At 40.4% G+C, this 17,695-nt stretch overlaps 1 protein-coding gene across 1 annotated transcript in view; it reads left to right on the top strand.

The window, feature by feature from the left end:
• LOC118804800 (phospholipase D1-like) overlaps nt 1-17,695 on the top strand; it is a 62,587-nt gene that overhangs the window by 22,961 nt on the left and 21,931 nt on the right. Inside the window, exons 3-12 of the mRNA XM_036565451.1 lie at nt 561-730; nt 1,644-1,786; nt 4,593-4,704; nt 6,473-6,538; nt 9,115-9,173; nt 9,340-9,432; nt 10,417-10,569; nt 10,657-10,806; nt 11,173-11,256; nt 14,414-14,495. Coding sequence (XP_036421344.1) covers nt 561-730; nt 1,644-1,786; nt 4,593-4,704; nt 6,473-6,538; nt 9,115-9,173; nt 9,340-9,432; nt 10,417-10,569; nt 10,657-10,806; nt 11,173-11,256; nt 14,414-14,495 — 1,112 coding nt within the window. The remainder of the gene's footprint in view (nt 1-560; nt 731-1,643; nt 1,787-4,592; nt 4,705-6,472; nt 6,539-9,114; nt 9,174-9,339; nt 9,433-10,416; nt 10,570-10,656; nt 10,807-11,172; nt 11,257-14,413; nt 14,496-17,695) is intronic.

Genomic DNA, 17,695 nt, shown 5'->3' on the forward strand with positions numbered 1-17,695 from the left:
GTAGCCCCTGCTTTCTGTTTTTATTGGCATTTCACATTCTGTCCCACCTTTTTTACAAATATATTTGCTTATTTATTTACTTACTTATTTATTCTGACACCTCAGTGGTGAACATGTACACTTTTACTTTGAGATTAATTGAGAGCAAAGGATCATTTTTGGCTTTTGTTCAAGCTACTTTAGTCCATGTTTATAGAGAACAGTGAGTCATACAGTGTCAGAAACCACATAATCAAGTCTGTTAGAGATACTGAACATGTTTAAAGCAAGTGTGCAATGATTTAGGCATGCAGTTAGCACCATGCTAACTGTCTATCTGTCTGTCTAGCTGTCTGTCTATCTATCTATCTATCTATCTATCTATCTATCTATCTATCTATCTACTTGTCCATCTGTCTGTCTGTCTGTCTGCCTATCTATCTATCTATCTATCTATCTATCTATCTATCTACTTGTCCATCTGTCTGTCTATCTATCTATCTATCTATCTATCTATCTATCTATTTACCTACCTATTTTTTGCTGAACTGTCTCTTTGATCTGTCTGTTCTGTGCTGTAGGCGAGTTACGCATCCCGTTCTCGGCGGTGTACAGCATGGTGGGCTTTAAAGAGACGGACCCTCAAGTGTTCCTCAGATCCACTCCCATCACCGCCAAAATACTGGAGGTGGAGCGCTTCATCAGAGCGAAGGACCGCTTCAACACCTCCAACCAGAGGAGCGTGTCCAGGGTCTGTAGAACACATGCACACTTCAAATAGTTAAGGTCATAAAATGTCTTGTTTTTTTTCTGTAAGAGGTATTAAATTAATATTTTTTAGATTTTTAATAATTAATATTTGAATAGAGCAGAAATGCCGTATTTGAGTTGGAAATATGAGAATGAGCTGCATAATTTTCTGCATAATTCTCTGTCTCTATAAATAAAAGACAGATCCCCACGTATGAATGAGTTCAGTCAAGTCTTAAAATGACAGTTCAGCACAGTCCCCCCCACCCTCCACTTACCCCAGATGATGTCGATCAGCCAAGTTTTGAAAGAGCAGTTCCACCAAATTTTCAAAATTCCCTTATAATCGGCTGTTTAAGATGTAAACAGGGTGATTCAGAGTGGTTTGGTGTGAAATGGTTCAGATGTCTTTACAGTGGTGGTGATAGGAACCAGGGGTCGCCATGACTACAGCACAGATATAGACATTTTATTTACTATCCAGAACCACCAGTGAACCTACACGAGTCTTCTGAGTTTATATAGAATGTTGATGATGGAAAATAGTGGAAAATCTGAAATAATAAGTTTTCTCTGGGGACTATTTTGCCTCACAGCGCCCTGCATGTATCCCTCCACCATGAATGGAGTTTAAGTTCTCTAAACTATCATAAAACAGTGTCTCAGTCATCAGGCAGTGAATTCATAACCATTTCATGCAGGAACTTTCTGTGAGGGAGCTTTTAGAGGTGGACGTCTGGTTCCTATCACCACCACTGTGAACAGTTCTGACTCAGTAAGTTTCTCTAGAACAGAGCGTTTCACACCAAACCACTCGGTGAAAACAGGAGAAAACACCAGGTCTGGGACTGAAAACCACACGGCCTTTTTTATTGACCTCTGTTCTGCTCTGTCCTGTTGGTGTGGGGGTCCAGGCCATGCCGGTGGTGTTCAGGATCGAGATGAGGCACGGGAACTTCACCTGGGTGGTGAAGAGGAAGGAGAAGCACTTTGTGGAGTTGCACAGGGAGCTGCTGCGCTACAAAACCTTCATGAGGATCCCGCTGCCCACACGCAGGTCCGACACCAGCTCTCATTGAGATTAGCATGCAGGCTAATTCACAGGGTGGCTTCTAGCCTAGCATTTTAGCGGCGGCTATGTCTGAAACGTAACAAACACTGATAGACAGTGTTTTGAGGCAGGACACCCAGTCATGTCCCAATCTAATGTCTGTATTAAGCAATGCCTCCTGAGGTTTTCCCATAATCCTGTGTGCCAACATCAATGTGGCTAGTTTAAACATGCTAAATTCATAAAAATCTAAGCTGTGTTTTTTTGGTGTTTTGCTTTATTTTGTCGTTTTAGAGCCTTCAGAGTACTTCAGCTCTGTAGAGTGTCTGGTTTCATAGTGTCTGTTTGCTAATGTAAGCTAACTTAAGCTGAGGTAAGCTAATGCTTAATAGTGAAACCTTGAGGCTTTTTTGAGCGTTAGAGCTTCTTCGTGTGAGACGAATGTTTGATTTCTGTGAAATGCCACATTTTGATGATTAAAAGTTTGCTAGCCTTCCAAAAAGAGGTTATTTTGGGTAAAAGCTACTAACAATTAAGGCTAACACAGCTAAGCGCTAACAGCTAGCAGTGAGCGGTCCATTTCTGGGCACATATTGCTGCTGAACCATTTTTGTGTTGATTTTGAGGCTTGCTTGGGATCATTTGTCTTGCTGGAAGATCCAAACTATGGCCCAATTTAAGCCTGGCTGGTTTTGTTTCTGCTGGTACTCGATGGAGTTCGTGATACCATGTCTTCAAATAAACTGTCCAGGGCTTTTGGAAGAAAAACAGCCCCACAGTATCACAGATCCACCAGCATACTTCACTGACTTCACTATGGGGATGAGGTGCTTTTCTGGCTATTTCTGCGTCCACACCAAACTCACCTCTGGCGTTTCTAATCGCACAGGTGAACTTTAAAACAAAAAATATGAATGGGAATATACTTCGCTTAGATTTCACTCTTGAGAATTCCTAGGGGTCCCAACAGTAGATTTAAGAAAAATATTTATTTCATGACAAGATTTAGTTTTGCTTTCAACCATTATACCTTAAATAAAGGTTAGATTTTTGCCAATATTTTAAATGAAAGGTCAAAAGAATAAGTAATTAAGAATATTTTTACAGCTTATTTTGCTCATGATTACCTGAGGTGCCAGTATTTGTGGAGGGCACTGTATTTATGTTATAACCAAAGAATAAAAATAGTACAGTACAGTGCAGTACAGTGATTCAGAGCAAGGCAAAGTATAATAACATATGGGTAGCGTTAATATTTTGGAGATATTTTTCCAAAATTCCTACAACATTAGAGAGACACTATATGTACAAAAGTATTTGGACACCTACACATCACACCCACAGGAGCTTTTATGAATCCCGTAGGCATTAATATGGAGTTGGTCCCCCTTTGCAGCTCTAACAGCTTCCACTCTTCTGGGAAGCTTCTACAAGATGTTGGAGAGTCTGTGGGAATTTCTGCCCATTCATCCAGAAGAGCATTTGTGAGGTCAGACACTGATGTTGGACAAGAGGGTCTGGCTCACAATCTCTGTTCTAGTTCATCCCAAAGGTGTTTGATGGGGTTGAGGTCAGGACTCTGTGAGGGCCACTGAAGTTCTTCCACACCAAACTCACCCAGTCATGCCTTTATGGAGCTGCTTTGTGCACTGGGGCTCAGTCATGCTGGAGCAGGAAAGGTTCTTCCCCAAACTGTTCCACAAAGTTGGAAGTGTCCAGAATGTCTTGGTGCTGAAGCATTAAGGTTTCCCTTCACTGGAACTAAGGGTTCTAGACCAACCCCTGAAAAACAGCCCCATATCATCATCCCTCCTCCACCAAACTCTACAGCTGGCACAGTGCAGTCAGGCAGGTAACGTTCTCCTGGCATTCGCCAAACCCAGACTCGTCCATCAGACTGACAGGTAGAGAAGCTGATTGGTCACTCCACAGGACACGTTTCCACTGCTCCAGAGTCCAGTGGTGGCGCTTTACACCGCTCCAGCTGACGCTTGGCATTGTGCATTTTGATCTTAGGCTTGTGTGCAGCTGCTTGGCCATTAACCCCATTTAGTAAAAATCCTAATGTGCAGTTCTTTTGCTGATGTTGCTTCCAGAGGCGGTTTGGAACTCTTTAGTGATGATTCAACAGAGGATAGACACTGTGCGCTTCAGCACTCGGCAGCCCCACTCTGTGAGTTTGTGTGGTCTGCCGCTTTGCTTGTTGCTCCTGGACGCTTTCGTTTCACAATAATAGCGCTTACAGTGGATAGATTTAGCAGGATTTCACAAACTGACTTGTCTCTCACACCTTCCCTTTCATCTCTTCTCTTTTTGTCTTTTGTGCTTCTTTTTCACTCTCTGCTTCTCACATGTGCGACATGAACAGTAAGTGCAACACAATCTGTACAATAACACGACATGTCCTGTATGAATATACTGGACTGGGCTGAAACTAGAGCTGCAGTCTGTCAGAGTGACTGTGTGGATCATATGAACATTATAGAGCTTTTTAAATGAAACAGTAGAAGCCATATCGCCCCCTACACTTCCTGTAGTGTACTACAGTCTGTCAGAATGACTGTGTGGATCATATGAACATTATAGAGCTTTTTAAATGAAACAGTAGAAGCCATATCGCCCCCTACACTTCCTGTAGTGTACTACAGTCTGTCAGAATGACTGTGTGGATCAACATTATAGAGCGATTTTAGATGTAAGAAAATGATACTTAGAGATTTTCTGTAATCAGTATCTGCAGTTCAGTGGATTTAACTCATCTCTCTCTCTCTCTCTCTCTCTCTCTCTCTCTCTCTGTCTCTCTCTCTCTCAGTCACACAGTTCGGAGGAAGAGTATGAATCAGAGTGAGGCGAGGCAGATGCCCAGTTTGCCACGCGGGGCCAGAGACGAGTTAGCCCGAGAGGAGCAGGTGTCCAGCAGAAGGGTCAGTAACTCCAGCTCTCTATATAACAATGCAGCATATCATCCAATATCAAACCATCATAAGACATTACAGGCCAAATATGACAAGTCTTATACAATTCTACCAACATCAACTCATAAAATGTAGTAATTCCACTACATTACTGGTGGCATGTCTAGTTTTTACCTAATTATAAACTATAAAACCCTGGAAAATATCTGCTTTTCTTTCACTTCCTTTTTTTAAAACTAATATGTTGTTAATTTTTAAGAGTTACAACAAGAATCCAGTCATCACCGTCCAGAATAAGATAAACGTCCCTGTTTTATGTTGTTGCTGTCCAAAATAAAACATGTATCTCCAGTTTATTTATATTTTTACTCATCCCCATTTACTCATCTCACAATGATTGTCCTTTTAAATGTGCTCAAAAATAATTTGGTGTAAAACGTCTTTACATTTACCTGCATTAAAAGGTAGAAATGTTTCCGCCCTCACTTTTAAAGTTGCTATTTCAGAGACTCTTGTTTCCCTTTGGACAGTGACGATGTGTTTAAAAGACGTTCCATGTGTTTTATCTGAATCTTGTAACGGTCATTATCATACACCGATCAGGCATAACATTATGACCACCTCCTTGTTTCTACGCTTATTGTCCATTTTATCAGCTCCACTTACTATATAGGTTTTACTATATAGGTTTTAAACACTGTCCACTCACTGTCCACTCTATTAGACACTCCTACCTTGTCGGTCCACCTTGTAGATGTAAAGTCAGAGACGATAGCTCATCTGCTGCTGCACAGTTTGTGTTGGTCATCCTCTAGTCCTTCATCAGTCACTGGACGCTGTTGGCTGGATATTTTTGGTTGGTGGACTATTCTCAGTCCAGCAGTGACACTGAGGTGTTTAAAAACTCCAGCAGCACTGCTGTGTCTGATCCGCTCAGACCAGCACAACACACACTAACACACCACCACTGTTACTGCAGTGCTGAGAATGATCCACCACTCAAATAGTACCTGCTCTGTGGGTGTCCATGGGGGTCCTGACCACTGAAGAACAGGGTAAAAGGGGGCTAACAAAGTATCAGAGAAACAGATGGACTACAGTCTGTAACTGTAGAACTACAAAGTGCACCTATATAGTAAGTGGAGCTGATAAAATGGACAATGAGCGTAGAAACAAGGAGGTGGTCAGAATGTTATGCCTGATCGGTGTGTATCTGAGCTTGTATGTATCAGTTTTACAGTGAGTCTTTCAGTAAAGAGTTCTGACATAGAGCTGCTGCTGCTGTTTTACATTCCTAAGAACTTACCGAAACACTGCTTAGACTACGACTCATATTGACAGTCAGTTATCTAGAACTTCTAGAAGGACTAGAGTGATGTTTTTTGGTGCCATTGTAAATCAGAGCGTGATTGGTTGATTCCTCTGTCAATTCCTAATTATGTTGGTAGTTAATTTAAAGTGTAAGGCCTTCAGTCCAGCTCCTGAAGTCCTAACCAATGGGAGAGCAGCTCAGCTGTATCTGCCTAGATACCACAGAGAAAACAGTCCTGATTGGACGATTTTCTGTCAAGCATTTCAAGATTTTAACCCTTTCATTTGCAGCTAAAACTCAATAGTGCATTAAATTACAGAAATTATAGACCTTTTATTTTAATTTTACAGAAATCATTAAGCTTCCATGAAGATCTAGAAGGACCTAGGGTCCCTCTGTGTTGTAGAAGGGCATGTTGGTACTTAAAGACCTATAAAGTGACACTTTGCTTGTCTTCCTGTACAGAAACAGCTGGAGGACTATCTGAACAAGCTGCTGAGGATGGGGATGTACCGAAAGTACCATGCGACCGTAAGCCCTCCAGCTGTTTTCTCCAAAGCAATGCTTAAAATGTTAAAAACCGGATTAACTGTAAAAACAAGCCGAGAGTTACAGCACATTCGGTTGGATCACAATCGTTTAAGGATTTTTTACTGGCACAAAACGATCATACAGTGCTGTGCAAAACTCTTAGACACATAAGAAAATTGTAAAAATGGTTTATCTGGGCAGTACGAGTGTTTTTAGCAGATAGTTAGTGATGTTAGTGACGTCTGTGATGAAAATTTAAGCTGCGTTCAGGTTCTGCGTTCAAAATAATGTCATTGAATGGTTGAAAGTATAAATACATTCTAATGAAGCTTATTTTGTGCGCTTGTGTTATCTAGCTACTACACAAAGCACTGCTTCATGCATAGAAATCCTTCAGTAGGGTTCATTCAATTACAGCAAATAAGACAAATGTAATTAATCACAATTAATTATGCAAATCATTTGACAGCTCTTATTAGAATACATGTAAATAAACATAAATACAGTGTTCAGTAAATTGAATGTGTGATTTTCAGTAGAGTTACACTGAAAAAATAAGATCTTAACAAGTGAAAATACCTCAAATGTAGTCAGTAAATCTAATATCTCTAATTATGAGTCTGTTGTAAGAATATTATAAGATTATTCCACCTGTTTCTGTACATTTTTACTTGTTTTAAGTGATTTTATCTGGTGAAAGTGTCTTATTCCATTGGCAGATTAGTTTAGTTGCTTTGAGAAATAATGAAGATAATTTTGCTAATTCTAAGAAATGATGCTTAAAACGAATAGCATGATCTGCCAATGAAATAAGACACTTTTATAAGATAAAACTGCTTAAAAACAAGTAAAATGACTAGAAATAAGTTAAATAATCTCACAATATTCTTACAACAGTCTCATAATGAGAAATATTAGATATATTGATTACGTTTAAGATGTTTACACTCACTAAGATATCCTATCTTGCAGTGTATGAATATGTTGGTTTGAAGAAAACAGAAGAGCACAGCGCCTGATTTAAATTAATAAAGGATTAGATTAGATTAGATTAGATTGCATTAGATTGTGTTAGATTAGATAACTGTGAAGACTGCTCTCTCTCAGACGTCCAAAGACTTTTTCACAGTAATATAGGTCTGTAAAGCTCAGCTGCACTGGTTCAAACTTTCACACAGACCGTGGGACTCAGTGTTGACAGTTGTCTGAGGTAATTCATCCATCCAGATGTGAGTAAATGAAATAAACAGCTGTTTGAATTAGTGCGTATTAGAGATGAATGTGGATCCTCAGGCTGTATTCTGGCTGATGGGCTGTGTAATTAGATCACTGTTTGGAGCTGTAACTGGAGCATGTGTGTGTTTCGGCAGTGATATTGTGTAGTTTTGGCGTTAGTGGTGGTAATCTATACCTCAATCTCTAATCTAGGGTGTCTTTATTCGCCCTCAGGAGACACAGGCCTTGTACTGAGTCTGAGCACAAAACAGCATTCAGCGTTAAAGGGAAATTCCACCAGTTACTCTCAAAACCTCTGCTTAGTTCAGTGTTTGAGATGTAAACACAGTGGTTTGCTGCAAATACAGCCGTATAGCTTCTATTTTTAGGCCAAAAATCTTCTCAAAACAGTGTCTCAGTCATCAGGCAGTGAATTCATAACCCTTTCATGTAGTAACTTTCTGTGATGGAGCTTTTAGAGGTGGACGTCTGGTTCCTATCACCACCACTGTGAGCTATTATGTCTCTTGCCGTCGCTGTCACTGAATAGCTTGATCTTTATTGATGTAGCTCAAGGCCCCATGTGGTGCTTTCTGTCAGTATATTTGGCAGGACGTTGGGGAAAGTGTTGTCAGCAAGTCCCTCTTGGAACTTGCTACAGTTTGCTAGCGGTGTAGGCTAGAACTTTGTTTTATCATAAATCAGATATTTATCTATAATCACAAAAAAACTACATCTAATCACTCATAACAGTGTGACCTTTCACACACATACAAGATTAATATCATTACAAATGAGTCTGTTCTACAGTTTCTCATTAGGCTGAATGAATAACCGACTCTAAATGTAGGTATTGTGATATAAACTGAGTCTGTTCTACAGTTTCTCATTAGGCTGAATGAATAACTGACTCTAAATGTAGGTATTGTGATATAAACTGAGTCTGTTCTACAGTTTCTCATTAGGCTGAATGAATAACCGACTCTAAATGTAGGTATTGTGATATAAACCGAGTCTGTTCTACAGTTTCTCATTAGGCTGAATGAATAACTGACTCTAAATGTAGGTATTGTGATATAAACTGAGTCTGTTCTACAGTTTCTCATTAGACTGAATGAATAACCGACTCTAAATGTAGGTATTGTGATATAAACCGAGTCTGTTCTACAGTTTCTCATTAGGCTGAATGAATAACTGACTCTAAATGTAGGTATTGTGATATAAACTGAGTCTGTTCTACAGTTTCTCATTAGGCTGAATGGGATTTTACTAGCATCCTGTAAAGCTTGTCTTGGGTAACTCTGTTGAGACTGTGTCTATGCATTGATGATATTGAGCAGGTGTCTCTCTCTCCCTAACAGATGGAGTTTATTGACGTGAGCCAGATGTCTTTCATCCATGATTTGGGTCCAAAAGGCTTGTAAGGATGCTTTATTTCCCTTGTTCCTCCATTAACATCACTTAATTGCAGTCATAAAGTTTAAACTAACATAATTCCTCATTTTATGAGCAGATATTAAGAGAATTAAGACTGAGTCAGCACGGTCTCACATTTCACTCAGTGTTGTTATCTGTGTATCTTACAGGGAGGGTATGATATATAAAAGGTCAGGAGGTCACCGGATCCCTGGCATGAACTGCTGTGGACACAGCCAGATCTGCTACCGCTGGTCTAAGAGGTCAGTAAAAACGTTCTGATATATACGTATATAGAAATATTTCTATTATATTTTGTTGATTTTCTGTGTGTAAATAAATTACACTTCCTCTACAAAGAACACACTTAATATGGCCTTTGCTGCTCATTTTAGTGCACAACTTCTGTTTATTGACTGATGTTAACATAAAAAAAACACTTAAAAGGTGCTCTACGTTTTGCACAGGTCACATTTTATGTTTTATTGTTTCCTCCAGTATGTTAAATAAACAAATAAACAAATAACTGTGCTTTAAAATGTGCAGACGTTTGTTCTCTGTAGAAGAACAAAACATGGAATTTGACCTGGGCGCCTAAACTTTTGCATACGTCTGGACGTATTGTGTGCCGTTCGATTGGCTGCGTATGAAATTTATTTTGTTATTGATTTGTATTCTGTACACTCCATTTACATAAACATCAGCTTCACATGCCATGGTACGGTTTGATAGCAGTCTACACATTCAGTGGTGTTGAGGTCTGGACTCTGGGGTGGTCAGTCCATCGTTCAGCTTCTTTGTTTGATGTGTCCGTCTCCTTTTCTCAGTGAGGTTCTTCTTGATCAGCTACACATCCTTTCAGACCCACAGCGCTGAGTCGTCTTCTCACAGTGGAAGGATGGACAGAAACACCTGTGGATGTTTTCAGATCTGAAGCAGCTTGATTTTCTCCTCTCTCTCAGAGATGAAAGCTTTAAGTGCTGTTTATCTGATGGGCCAGTTTTGGGGTCAACCAGGTCTTCCGGGTGGTTGTTAGGAGACACATTTTCTCTGGAGTTTTAATCAGTTTTTGAGCTCCAATTCTGGAAGCTCCTGTTCTTTTTCACTTTGGCTTTGTCCGTCTTTATGCACATGGATTATCTTGTATCTAATCTCCTCCGAAATCTCTTGAAAAATGAATAATGTGAACTTGATGGCTGTTTTAAATAAAATTAAAGTTTTCTGTTTTTTTTATTTTCTCCATTAAGGTGGTTGGTAGTGAAAGATTCTTTCCTGATGTACCTGAAACCGGACACAGGAGCCGTTTCGTTCGTGCTTCTGGTGGACAAAGAGTTCACCATAAAAATGGACTCCAAGCACACAGAGACGAAGCACGGAGTGAGGATAGACAGTCTGTCCAGGTGAGTCGTGAACAGGAAGCGGTCAGAGCGAAGAGGAAGTGGTCATGCAGCAGACAGGTGCTGAGTGTGGTTTTTGTTTTTGTACAGGACACTGGTCCTGAAGTGTAACAGTTACAGACACGCCCGCTGGTGGGGGCAGGCCATCGAGGAGTTCGTCCGGAAACACGGGAAGGCTTTCCTGAGAACCCACCGCTTTGACTCCTTCGCCAAAGAACAGGAAAATATACCTGCCAAATGGTACAGTCCACTATATACCTGTTAAATGGTACAGTCCACTATATACCTGTTAAATGGTACAGTCCACTATATACCTGCCAAATGGTACAGTCCACTATATACCTGTTAAATGGTACAGTCCACTATATACCTGCCAAATGGTACAGTCCACTATATACCTGCCAAATGGTACAGTCCACTATATACCTGTTAAATGGTACAGTCCACTATATACCTGCCAAATGGTACAGTCCACTATATACCTGTTAAATGGTGCAGTCCACTATATACCTGCCAGAAGTACATACATGATGTACTTCTAACATGTCTTGTTTTGATGCACACCTGTCTCACCTGGTCTCACCTGGTCTCACCTGATGTCTGCAGGTATGTGAATGGTAAAACCTACATGGAGGACGTAGCGAACGCTCTGGAGGCGGCTAAAGAGGAAATCTTCATCACAGACTGGTGGTATGAACCTAACATGACCCTAAACACAGAGCCAGGTTTACGCGCATCGCGCCGTATCACCTCTATTAAACATTCCATGTAATCTGATAAGAGCTGGTGGAAAGTGCCAACAGGGTTTAAAGGTTGTGCTGGCAGTCGAGTCCGCACTGTTCAAATCCTGCTTCACCTCAGTTATTGAGAAAGGCATGCTCAAAAAAATGCAGAAAATGTAGTTTTGAAACTGAAAGTAAAGTGGGAGTTTTCAGCTAACAGCTGTTTATAAATTAACAGAGTCTTGAATGATATCTGCTTTATTTCTGTTATTACTGTTAACGTTTCAAGCTGCTACGGGTATGAACAGACCTCTATAGTAATAATAATAATAAATAATAATATAGTTTGCTAGTGAGATGAGTCATATCTAAGGTTTGTGCACCCCCTGGTCAAATGGCATGTTCTGTTGATTTTCAGAGTGTAAGTAAGTTAACTCATCCTCTACAGAGAACACACTAATTATGGCCTTTTCTCCTCATTTTTGTGCACAATTTCTATTTATTGACTGAATTTAACATAAACAAAACACTAACACTGTGCCCTAACTTTTGCATGGTTCATATTGTATTTTTTTAGTATTATTATACTTTATTTTTCCCCCAGTATGTTAAATTCAGCAGCAGATAAGCAGTAACTGCATTAAAATGGCAGAAGTGTGTTCTCTGTAGAGCAACAAAACATGGAATTTGACCTGGGCGCCTAAACCTTTGCATACGTCCGGACGTATTGTGTGCCATACTTTTGGCTGTGTATGAAATTTATTTGGTTATTGATTTGTGTTCTGTACACTCCATTTACATAAGCGGCAGTTTCATGAGAACAGCTTCCTGCTACACTGAGCTACTTCATCTGGAGAACCTGAAACGCTCAATAACATTTATAATAAGTATAAAATAATAAATATTTTAATCTTATTACTACATAAATTGGTATCTGGTATCATCTGCTGATGCGTAAACCCTTATAAAAAGTATACATTTACGTTTATCAGACGCTCTTATCCAGAGTGACCATTTTACACAGGTAGGTGAAGGTGGCGTTAGGAGTTTTGCCCAAGGACTCTTATTGGTATATTGTAGGGTGGTTACCCAGGCGGGGATTGAACCCCAGTCTACAGTGTAGAGGACAGAGGTGTTACCCACTACACCATACCAAACACTATCCACTACACTACACCAACTACTACCCACTACACTACCAGTACACTACACCAACCACTACCTACTATACTACACCAACCACTATCCACTACACTACACCAACTACTACCCACTACACCACACCAACCACTACCCACTACACTACCACTACACTATACCAACCACTACCCACTACACTACCACTACACTATACCAACCACTACCTACTACACAACACCAACCACTACCCACTACACTATACCAACCACTACCCACTACACTACCAACTACACTATACCAACCACTACCTACTACACAACACCAACCACTACCCACTACACTATACCAACCACTACCCACTACACTATACCAACCACTACCCACTACACTACCCACTACACTATACCAACCACTACCCACTACACTACACCAACCACTGCCCACTACACTACACCAACCACTGCCCACTACACTACACCAACCACTGCCCAATACACTGTACCAAACTGGGATTAAATCTATCTGCATTGTCATGACAGAGAAATAAAACATTTATTTGTGCAGAGTTACAAATGCAGGGAAGTGGTTCAAATGCAGATATTTGAGTGCAGAAAACTAAACTAAACTCTACTGGAGATATAATTAAATATATTGTCACATATCAGTGCAGACAGTATGAAATATGTGCACACAAAAGTCCTAAGACTTTTTGAGAGTTACAGAGATTTATTAGAAGAGTCCAGCGTGTGGTGTGGCGCTGACCGCTGGCTGTGTGCGGTGTCTGTTACTCAGCTGGTGTCATGTTTTCTTTCCTTCCGCTGCTATAAATATCACTGAGTCTGTGTGGAGGGTGTGGAACACGGTTAGGAGGCTTTAGTGTTGGTGAATCTCACTGTTATCTGATAGTAATATTGTTTAACTCACTCACAGCCTCACAGCAGAACAACATAAAGTTGTATATGCATGGAGTGGCTGATCAGTGTTAGAATGCAATACTGACAGGTTCATTTATATATTTTTTAGTTTTGTTTTTGCTATTTTGCACAATAACATATTTCAGATTTACGTTTAGTTGCTAAAAATGTCTTTTATTCAAAAGTTAAGTAACATCCCAGAATACTACGCCACTGTTAGCTTACAAAAATAGGTTTACTTCAGCTAAAATGGTTTTATTTTCAAATATATGAACACATATAAATATATACTGTGATATATACCGAAACCACCTGGAAATGTATCTATACTGTAATCTCGTCGAGCCATTTGCATGATTTAAATGTCAGAACTTCTTGTTGTTTCTAATTTACTGTAAATAGTGAATAAACCGACCAGCTCAAAGTGTCTCACAAACAGAGAAGTATTAAAATTCAGATAAGAGTAAAAACCCTCAAAAACATGGTTCTTCAAGGGTTTCGTAGTAAAGACGATGGTTCTGTGTAGCACCAAAAATAGTTCTTCTATTGTTATAGGCTTGATATTTTTACAATAGCAGAACCATTTTTAAAAAGGTTCTATATAGGACATTCTCCATCTGTCTGAAGAGCCATTTCACCATGCAAAGAACCATTTAAACACTATTATAAATATATATATATATATATATATATATATGTATGTATATACACGTGTGTGTGTGTGTGTGTGTGTGTGTGTGTTTATTTATTTATTTATATATTTATATCGCTGTTGTTAGAAGAAAACCTCGTATCTCCAAAATAGTAACTTCACAGGAGAAGGAAAAAACATACTTTACTTTTAGTAATAGTAATAGGCATTTTCAGATTATGTCAAAAACTGAAAAACGACAAAAAATGGAGATACAGGGTTTTCTTCCAACAGCAGCGATATCCAACATTTTAATAATGTGGGTCTGTAATTATGATCGCCTCATTCCTGTGTGCAGACTGGGGCTGTCTAATGTTTTTACCTTGTTATGGTTGATTTGTGTTGTTTGCTGATGTAAATAAGGTGTGTATCGTGTGCAGGTTGAGTCCGGAGATCTTCCTGAAGAGGCCGGTGGTCGAGGGAAACCGCTGGAGACTCGACTGCATCCTCAAGCGCAAAGCAGTGAGTGGGACTGTTATTATCAGCGGAATTTGTCATTAATCTCTGTTATTTAGGAAGTGATTCAGTGCATCATAACATTTATTCACCGTAACAAATTCATCGTGATTCAGTTCAAATGCAGTTCAGTTATTTTAGTACTTAAACACTGACTGTTTAATTGGATTTAGTGTCATGCAGTTTATGAAACACAAAAAATCACTGTAAAAATCATAAATGCATTATGATATTATATTAATAATAATTATTAATTATAATCATCTCAGACTGATGTGTCACAATGACCCCGCTTTAGACCCCCAGTGTTTGTGGTTAAACCATAGTCACTGAATAAATGCCGCTAGATAAGCTCCTAAACTACACAAACATCATGGCCATTCCAGTTCACGCCAGGCACTACATTTCCCACAGTGCACCAGTATCTTTCCTTTGAACACTTTCACTTTGTCAGGCTGCACAGCTGCTGTGCTCAGTGTGGAGCTCACAGTAGGTAGACATGAACATGCGCAGATGTTTAACAACATAAATGTTTCAACACCAGCTGGTTGACCTCAGAGCAGCCAGAGCATGTTAAAGCTGACCACTTACAAAAAAAACACACATTGGACCATCAGGCTTTAGTCTAACTGGAGTTAATACACTAATAATAGTGTAATTTATTTTTAGATAAGAGGGAAGTTGTAGAGTTAACTTCTCACTCTGGACAATTAGCATAAACTACTGATGCAAAAAAAAAAAAATTATGTGTATATATATAGAGCGAGCAACTAACGGGCCGTAAAACAGCAGCTGATGACGAGAGTTAACCCTCCTGCTTCTGCACTGACTGTGATTTTAAAGCGAAAGTTCAAGCAAAAGGTCTAAATCCTCCTCATTAGCTCAAACGTAGTCGCCAAGACATGAAGTCAGCGTCTTTAGCTATGAGGCTAATGATGTAGCCACAGTGACATAATCAGCACACATCACTAACATACTGTAATCTATAGAAATGGACTAAAGCACAGACCAAAGTCAGTCGCCCAGGTGATTGTTGTTAATGTTTTTAGCTTGAATTATGAACTGCATGAATTATAACATGTTATATGTTGCATACATGTGTATATGCATATATATATATATATATATATATATATGCATATATATATATGTGTATGTGTGTGTGTGTGTGTGTGTGTGTGTGTATATACCGATCAAGCATAACATTGTCCATTTTATCAGCTCCACTTACTATATAGGTGCACTTTGTAGTTCTACAGTTACAGACTGTAGTCCATCTGTTTCTCTGATACTTTGTTAGCCCCCTTTTACCCTGTTCTTCAGTGGTCAGGACCCCCACGGACCCTCACAGACACAGCAGTGCTGCTGGAGTTTTTAAACACCTCAGTGTCGCTGCTGGACTGAGAATAGTCCACCAACCAAAAACATCCAGCCAACAGCGTCCTGTGACCACTGATGAAGGATTAGAGGATGACCACCACAAACTGTGCAGCAGCAGATGAGCTATTGTCTCTGACTGTACATCTACAAGGTGGACTGACAAGGTAGGAGTGTCTAATAGAGTGGACAGTGAGTGGACACAGTGTTTAAAAACTCCAGCAGCACTGCTGTGTCTGATCCACTCAGACCAGCACAACACACACTAACACATCACCACCACGTCAGCGTTACTGCAGTGCTGAGAATGATCCACCACCCAAATAGAACCTGCTCTGTGAGGGTCCATGGGGGTCCTGACCACTGAAGAACAGGGTAAAAGGGGGCTAACAAAGTATCAGAGAAACAGATGGACTACAGTCTGTAACTGTAGAACTACAAAGTGCACCTATATAGTAAGTGGAGCTGATAAAATGGACAATGAGCGCAGAAACAAGGATAATAATGTCTGATCGGTGTGTAGATACACTATATTGCCAAAAGTCTTCACTCACCCATCCAAATCACTGAATTCAGGAGTTCCAGTCACTTCCATGGCCACAGGTGTATAAAACCGAGCACCTAGGCCTGCAGACTGCTTCTACAGACATTAGTGAAAGAATGGGTCGCTCTCAGGAGCTCAGTGAACTCCAGCGTGGTACTGTGATAGGACGCCACCTGTGCAACAAGTCCAGTCGTGAAATTTCCTCCCTACTAAATATTCCACAGTCAGCTGTCAGTGGTATTATAACAAAGTGGAAGCGATTGGGAACGACAGCAACTCAGCCACGAAGTGGTCGGCCACATAAAATGACAGAGCGGGGTCAGCGGATGCTGAGGCGCATAGTGCGCAGAGGTCACCAACTTTCTGCAGAGTCAATCGCTACAGACCTCCAAACTTCATGTGGCCTTCAGATCAGCTCAAGAACAGCGTAGAGAGCTTCATGGAATGGGTTTCCATGGCCGAGCAGCTGCATCCAAGCCTTACATCACCAAGCACAATGCAAAGCGTCGAATACAGTGGTGTAAAGCGCCGCCACTGGACTCTAGAGCAGTGGAGATGTGTTCTCTGGAGTGACCAATCACGCTTCTCCGTCTGGCAATTCGATGGACGAGTCTGGGTTTGGCGGTTGCCAGGAGACGGTACTTGTCTGACTGCATTGTGCCGAGTGTAAAGTTTGGTGGAGGGGGGATTATGGTGTGGGGCTGTTTTTCAGCAGTTGGGCTCGGCCCCTTAGTTCCAGTGAAAGGAACTCTTAATGCTTCAGCACCAAGAGATTTTGACAATTTCATGCTCCCAACTTTGTGGGAACAGTTTGGGGACGGCTCCTTCCTGTTCCAACATGACTGTGCACCAGTGCACAAAGCAGCTCCATAAAGACATGGATGAGTGAGTTTGGTGTGGAAGAACTTGACTGGCCTGCACAGAGTCCTGACCTCAACCCGATAGAACACCTTTGGGATGAATTAGAGCGGAGACTGCGAGCCAGGCCTTCTCATCCGACATCAGTGTCTGACCTCACAAATGCTCTTCTGGAAGAATGGTCAGAAAATCCCATAAACACTCCTAAACCTTGTGGAAAGCCTTCCCAGAAGAGCTGAAGCTGTTATAGCTGCAAAGGGTGAGCCGACATCATATTAAACCCTATGGATTAAACATGGGATCTCACTCAAGTTCATATGTGTGTGAAGGTAGACGAGCAAATACTTTTGGCAATATAGTGTGTATATATATATGTATGTATGTATGTGTATGTATGTATATGTATGTATGTATATGTATGTATGTA

The sequence above is a fragment of the Colossoma macropomum genome, unplaced genomic scaffold, assembly GCF_904425465.1.
Source record: "Colossoma macropomum unplaced genomic scaffold, Colossoma_macropomum, whole genome shotgun sequence".
NCBI lineage: Eukaryota > Metazoa > Chordata > Actinopteri > Characiformes > Serrasalmidae > Colossoma > Colossoma macropomum.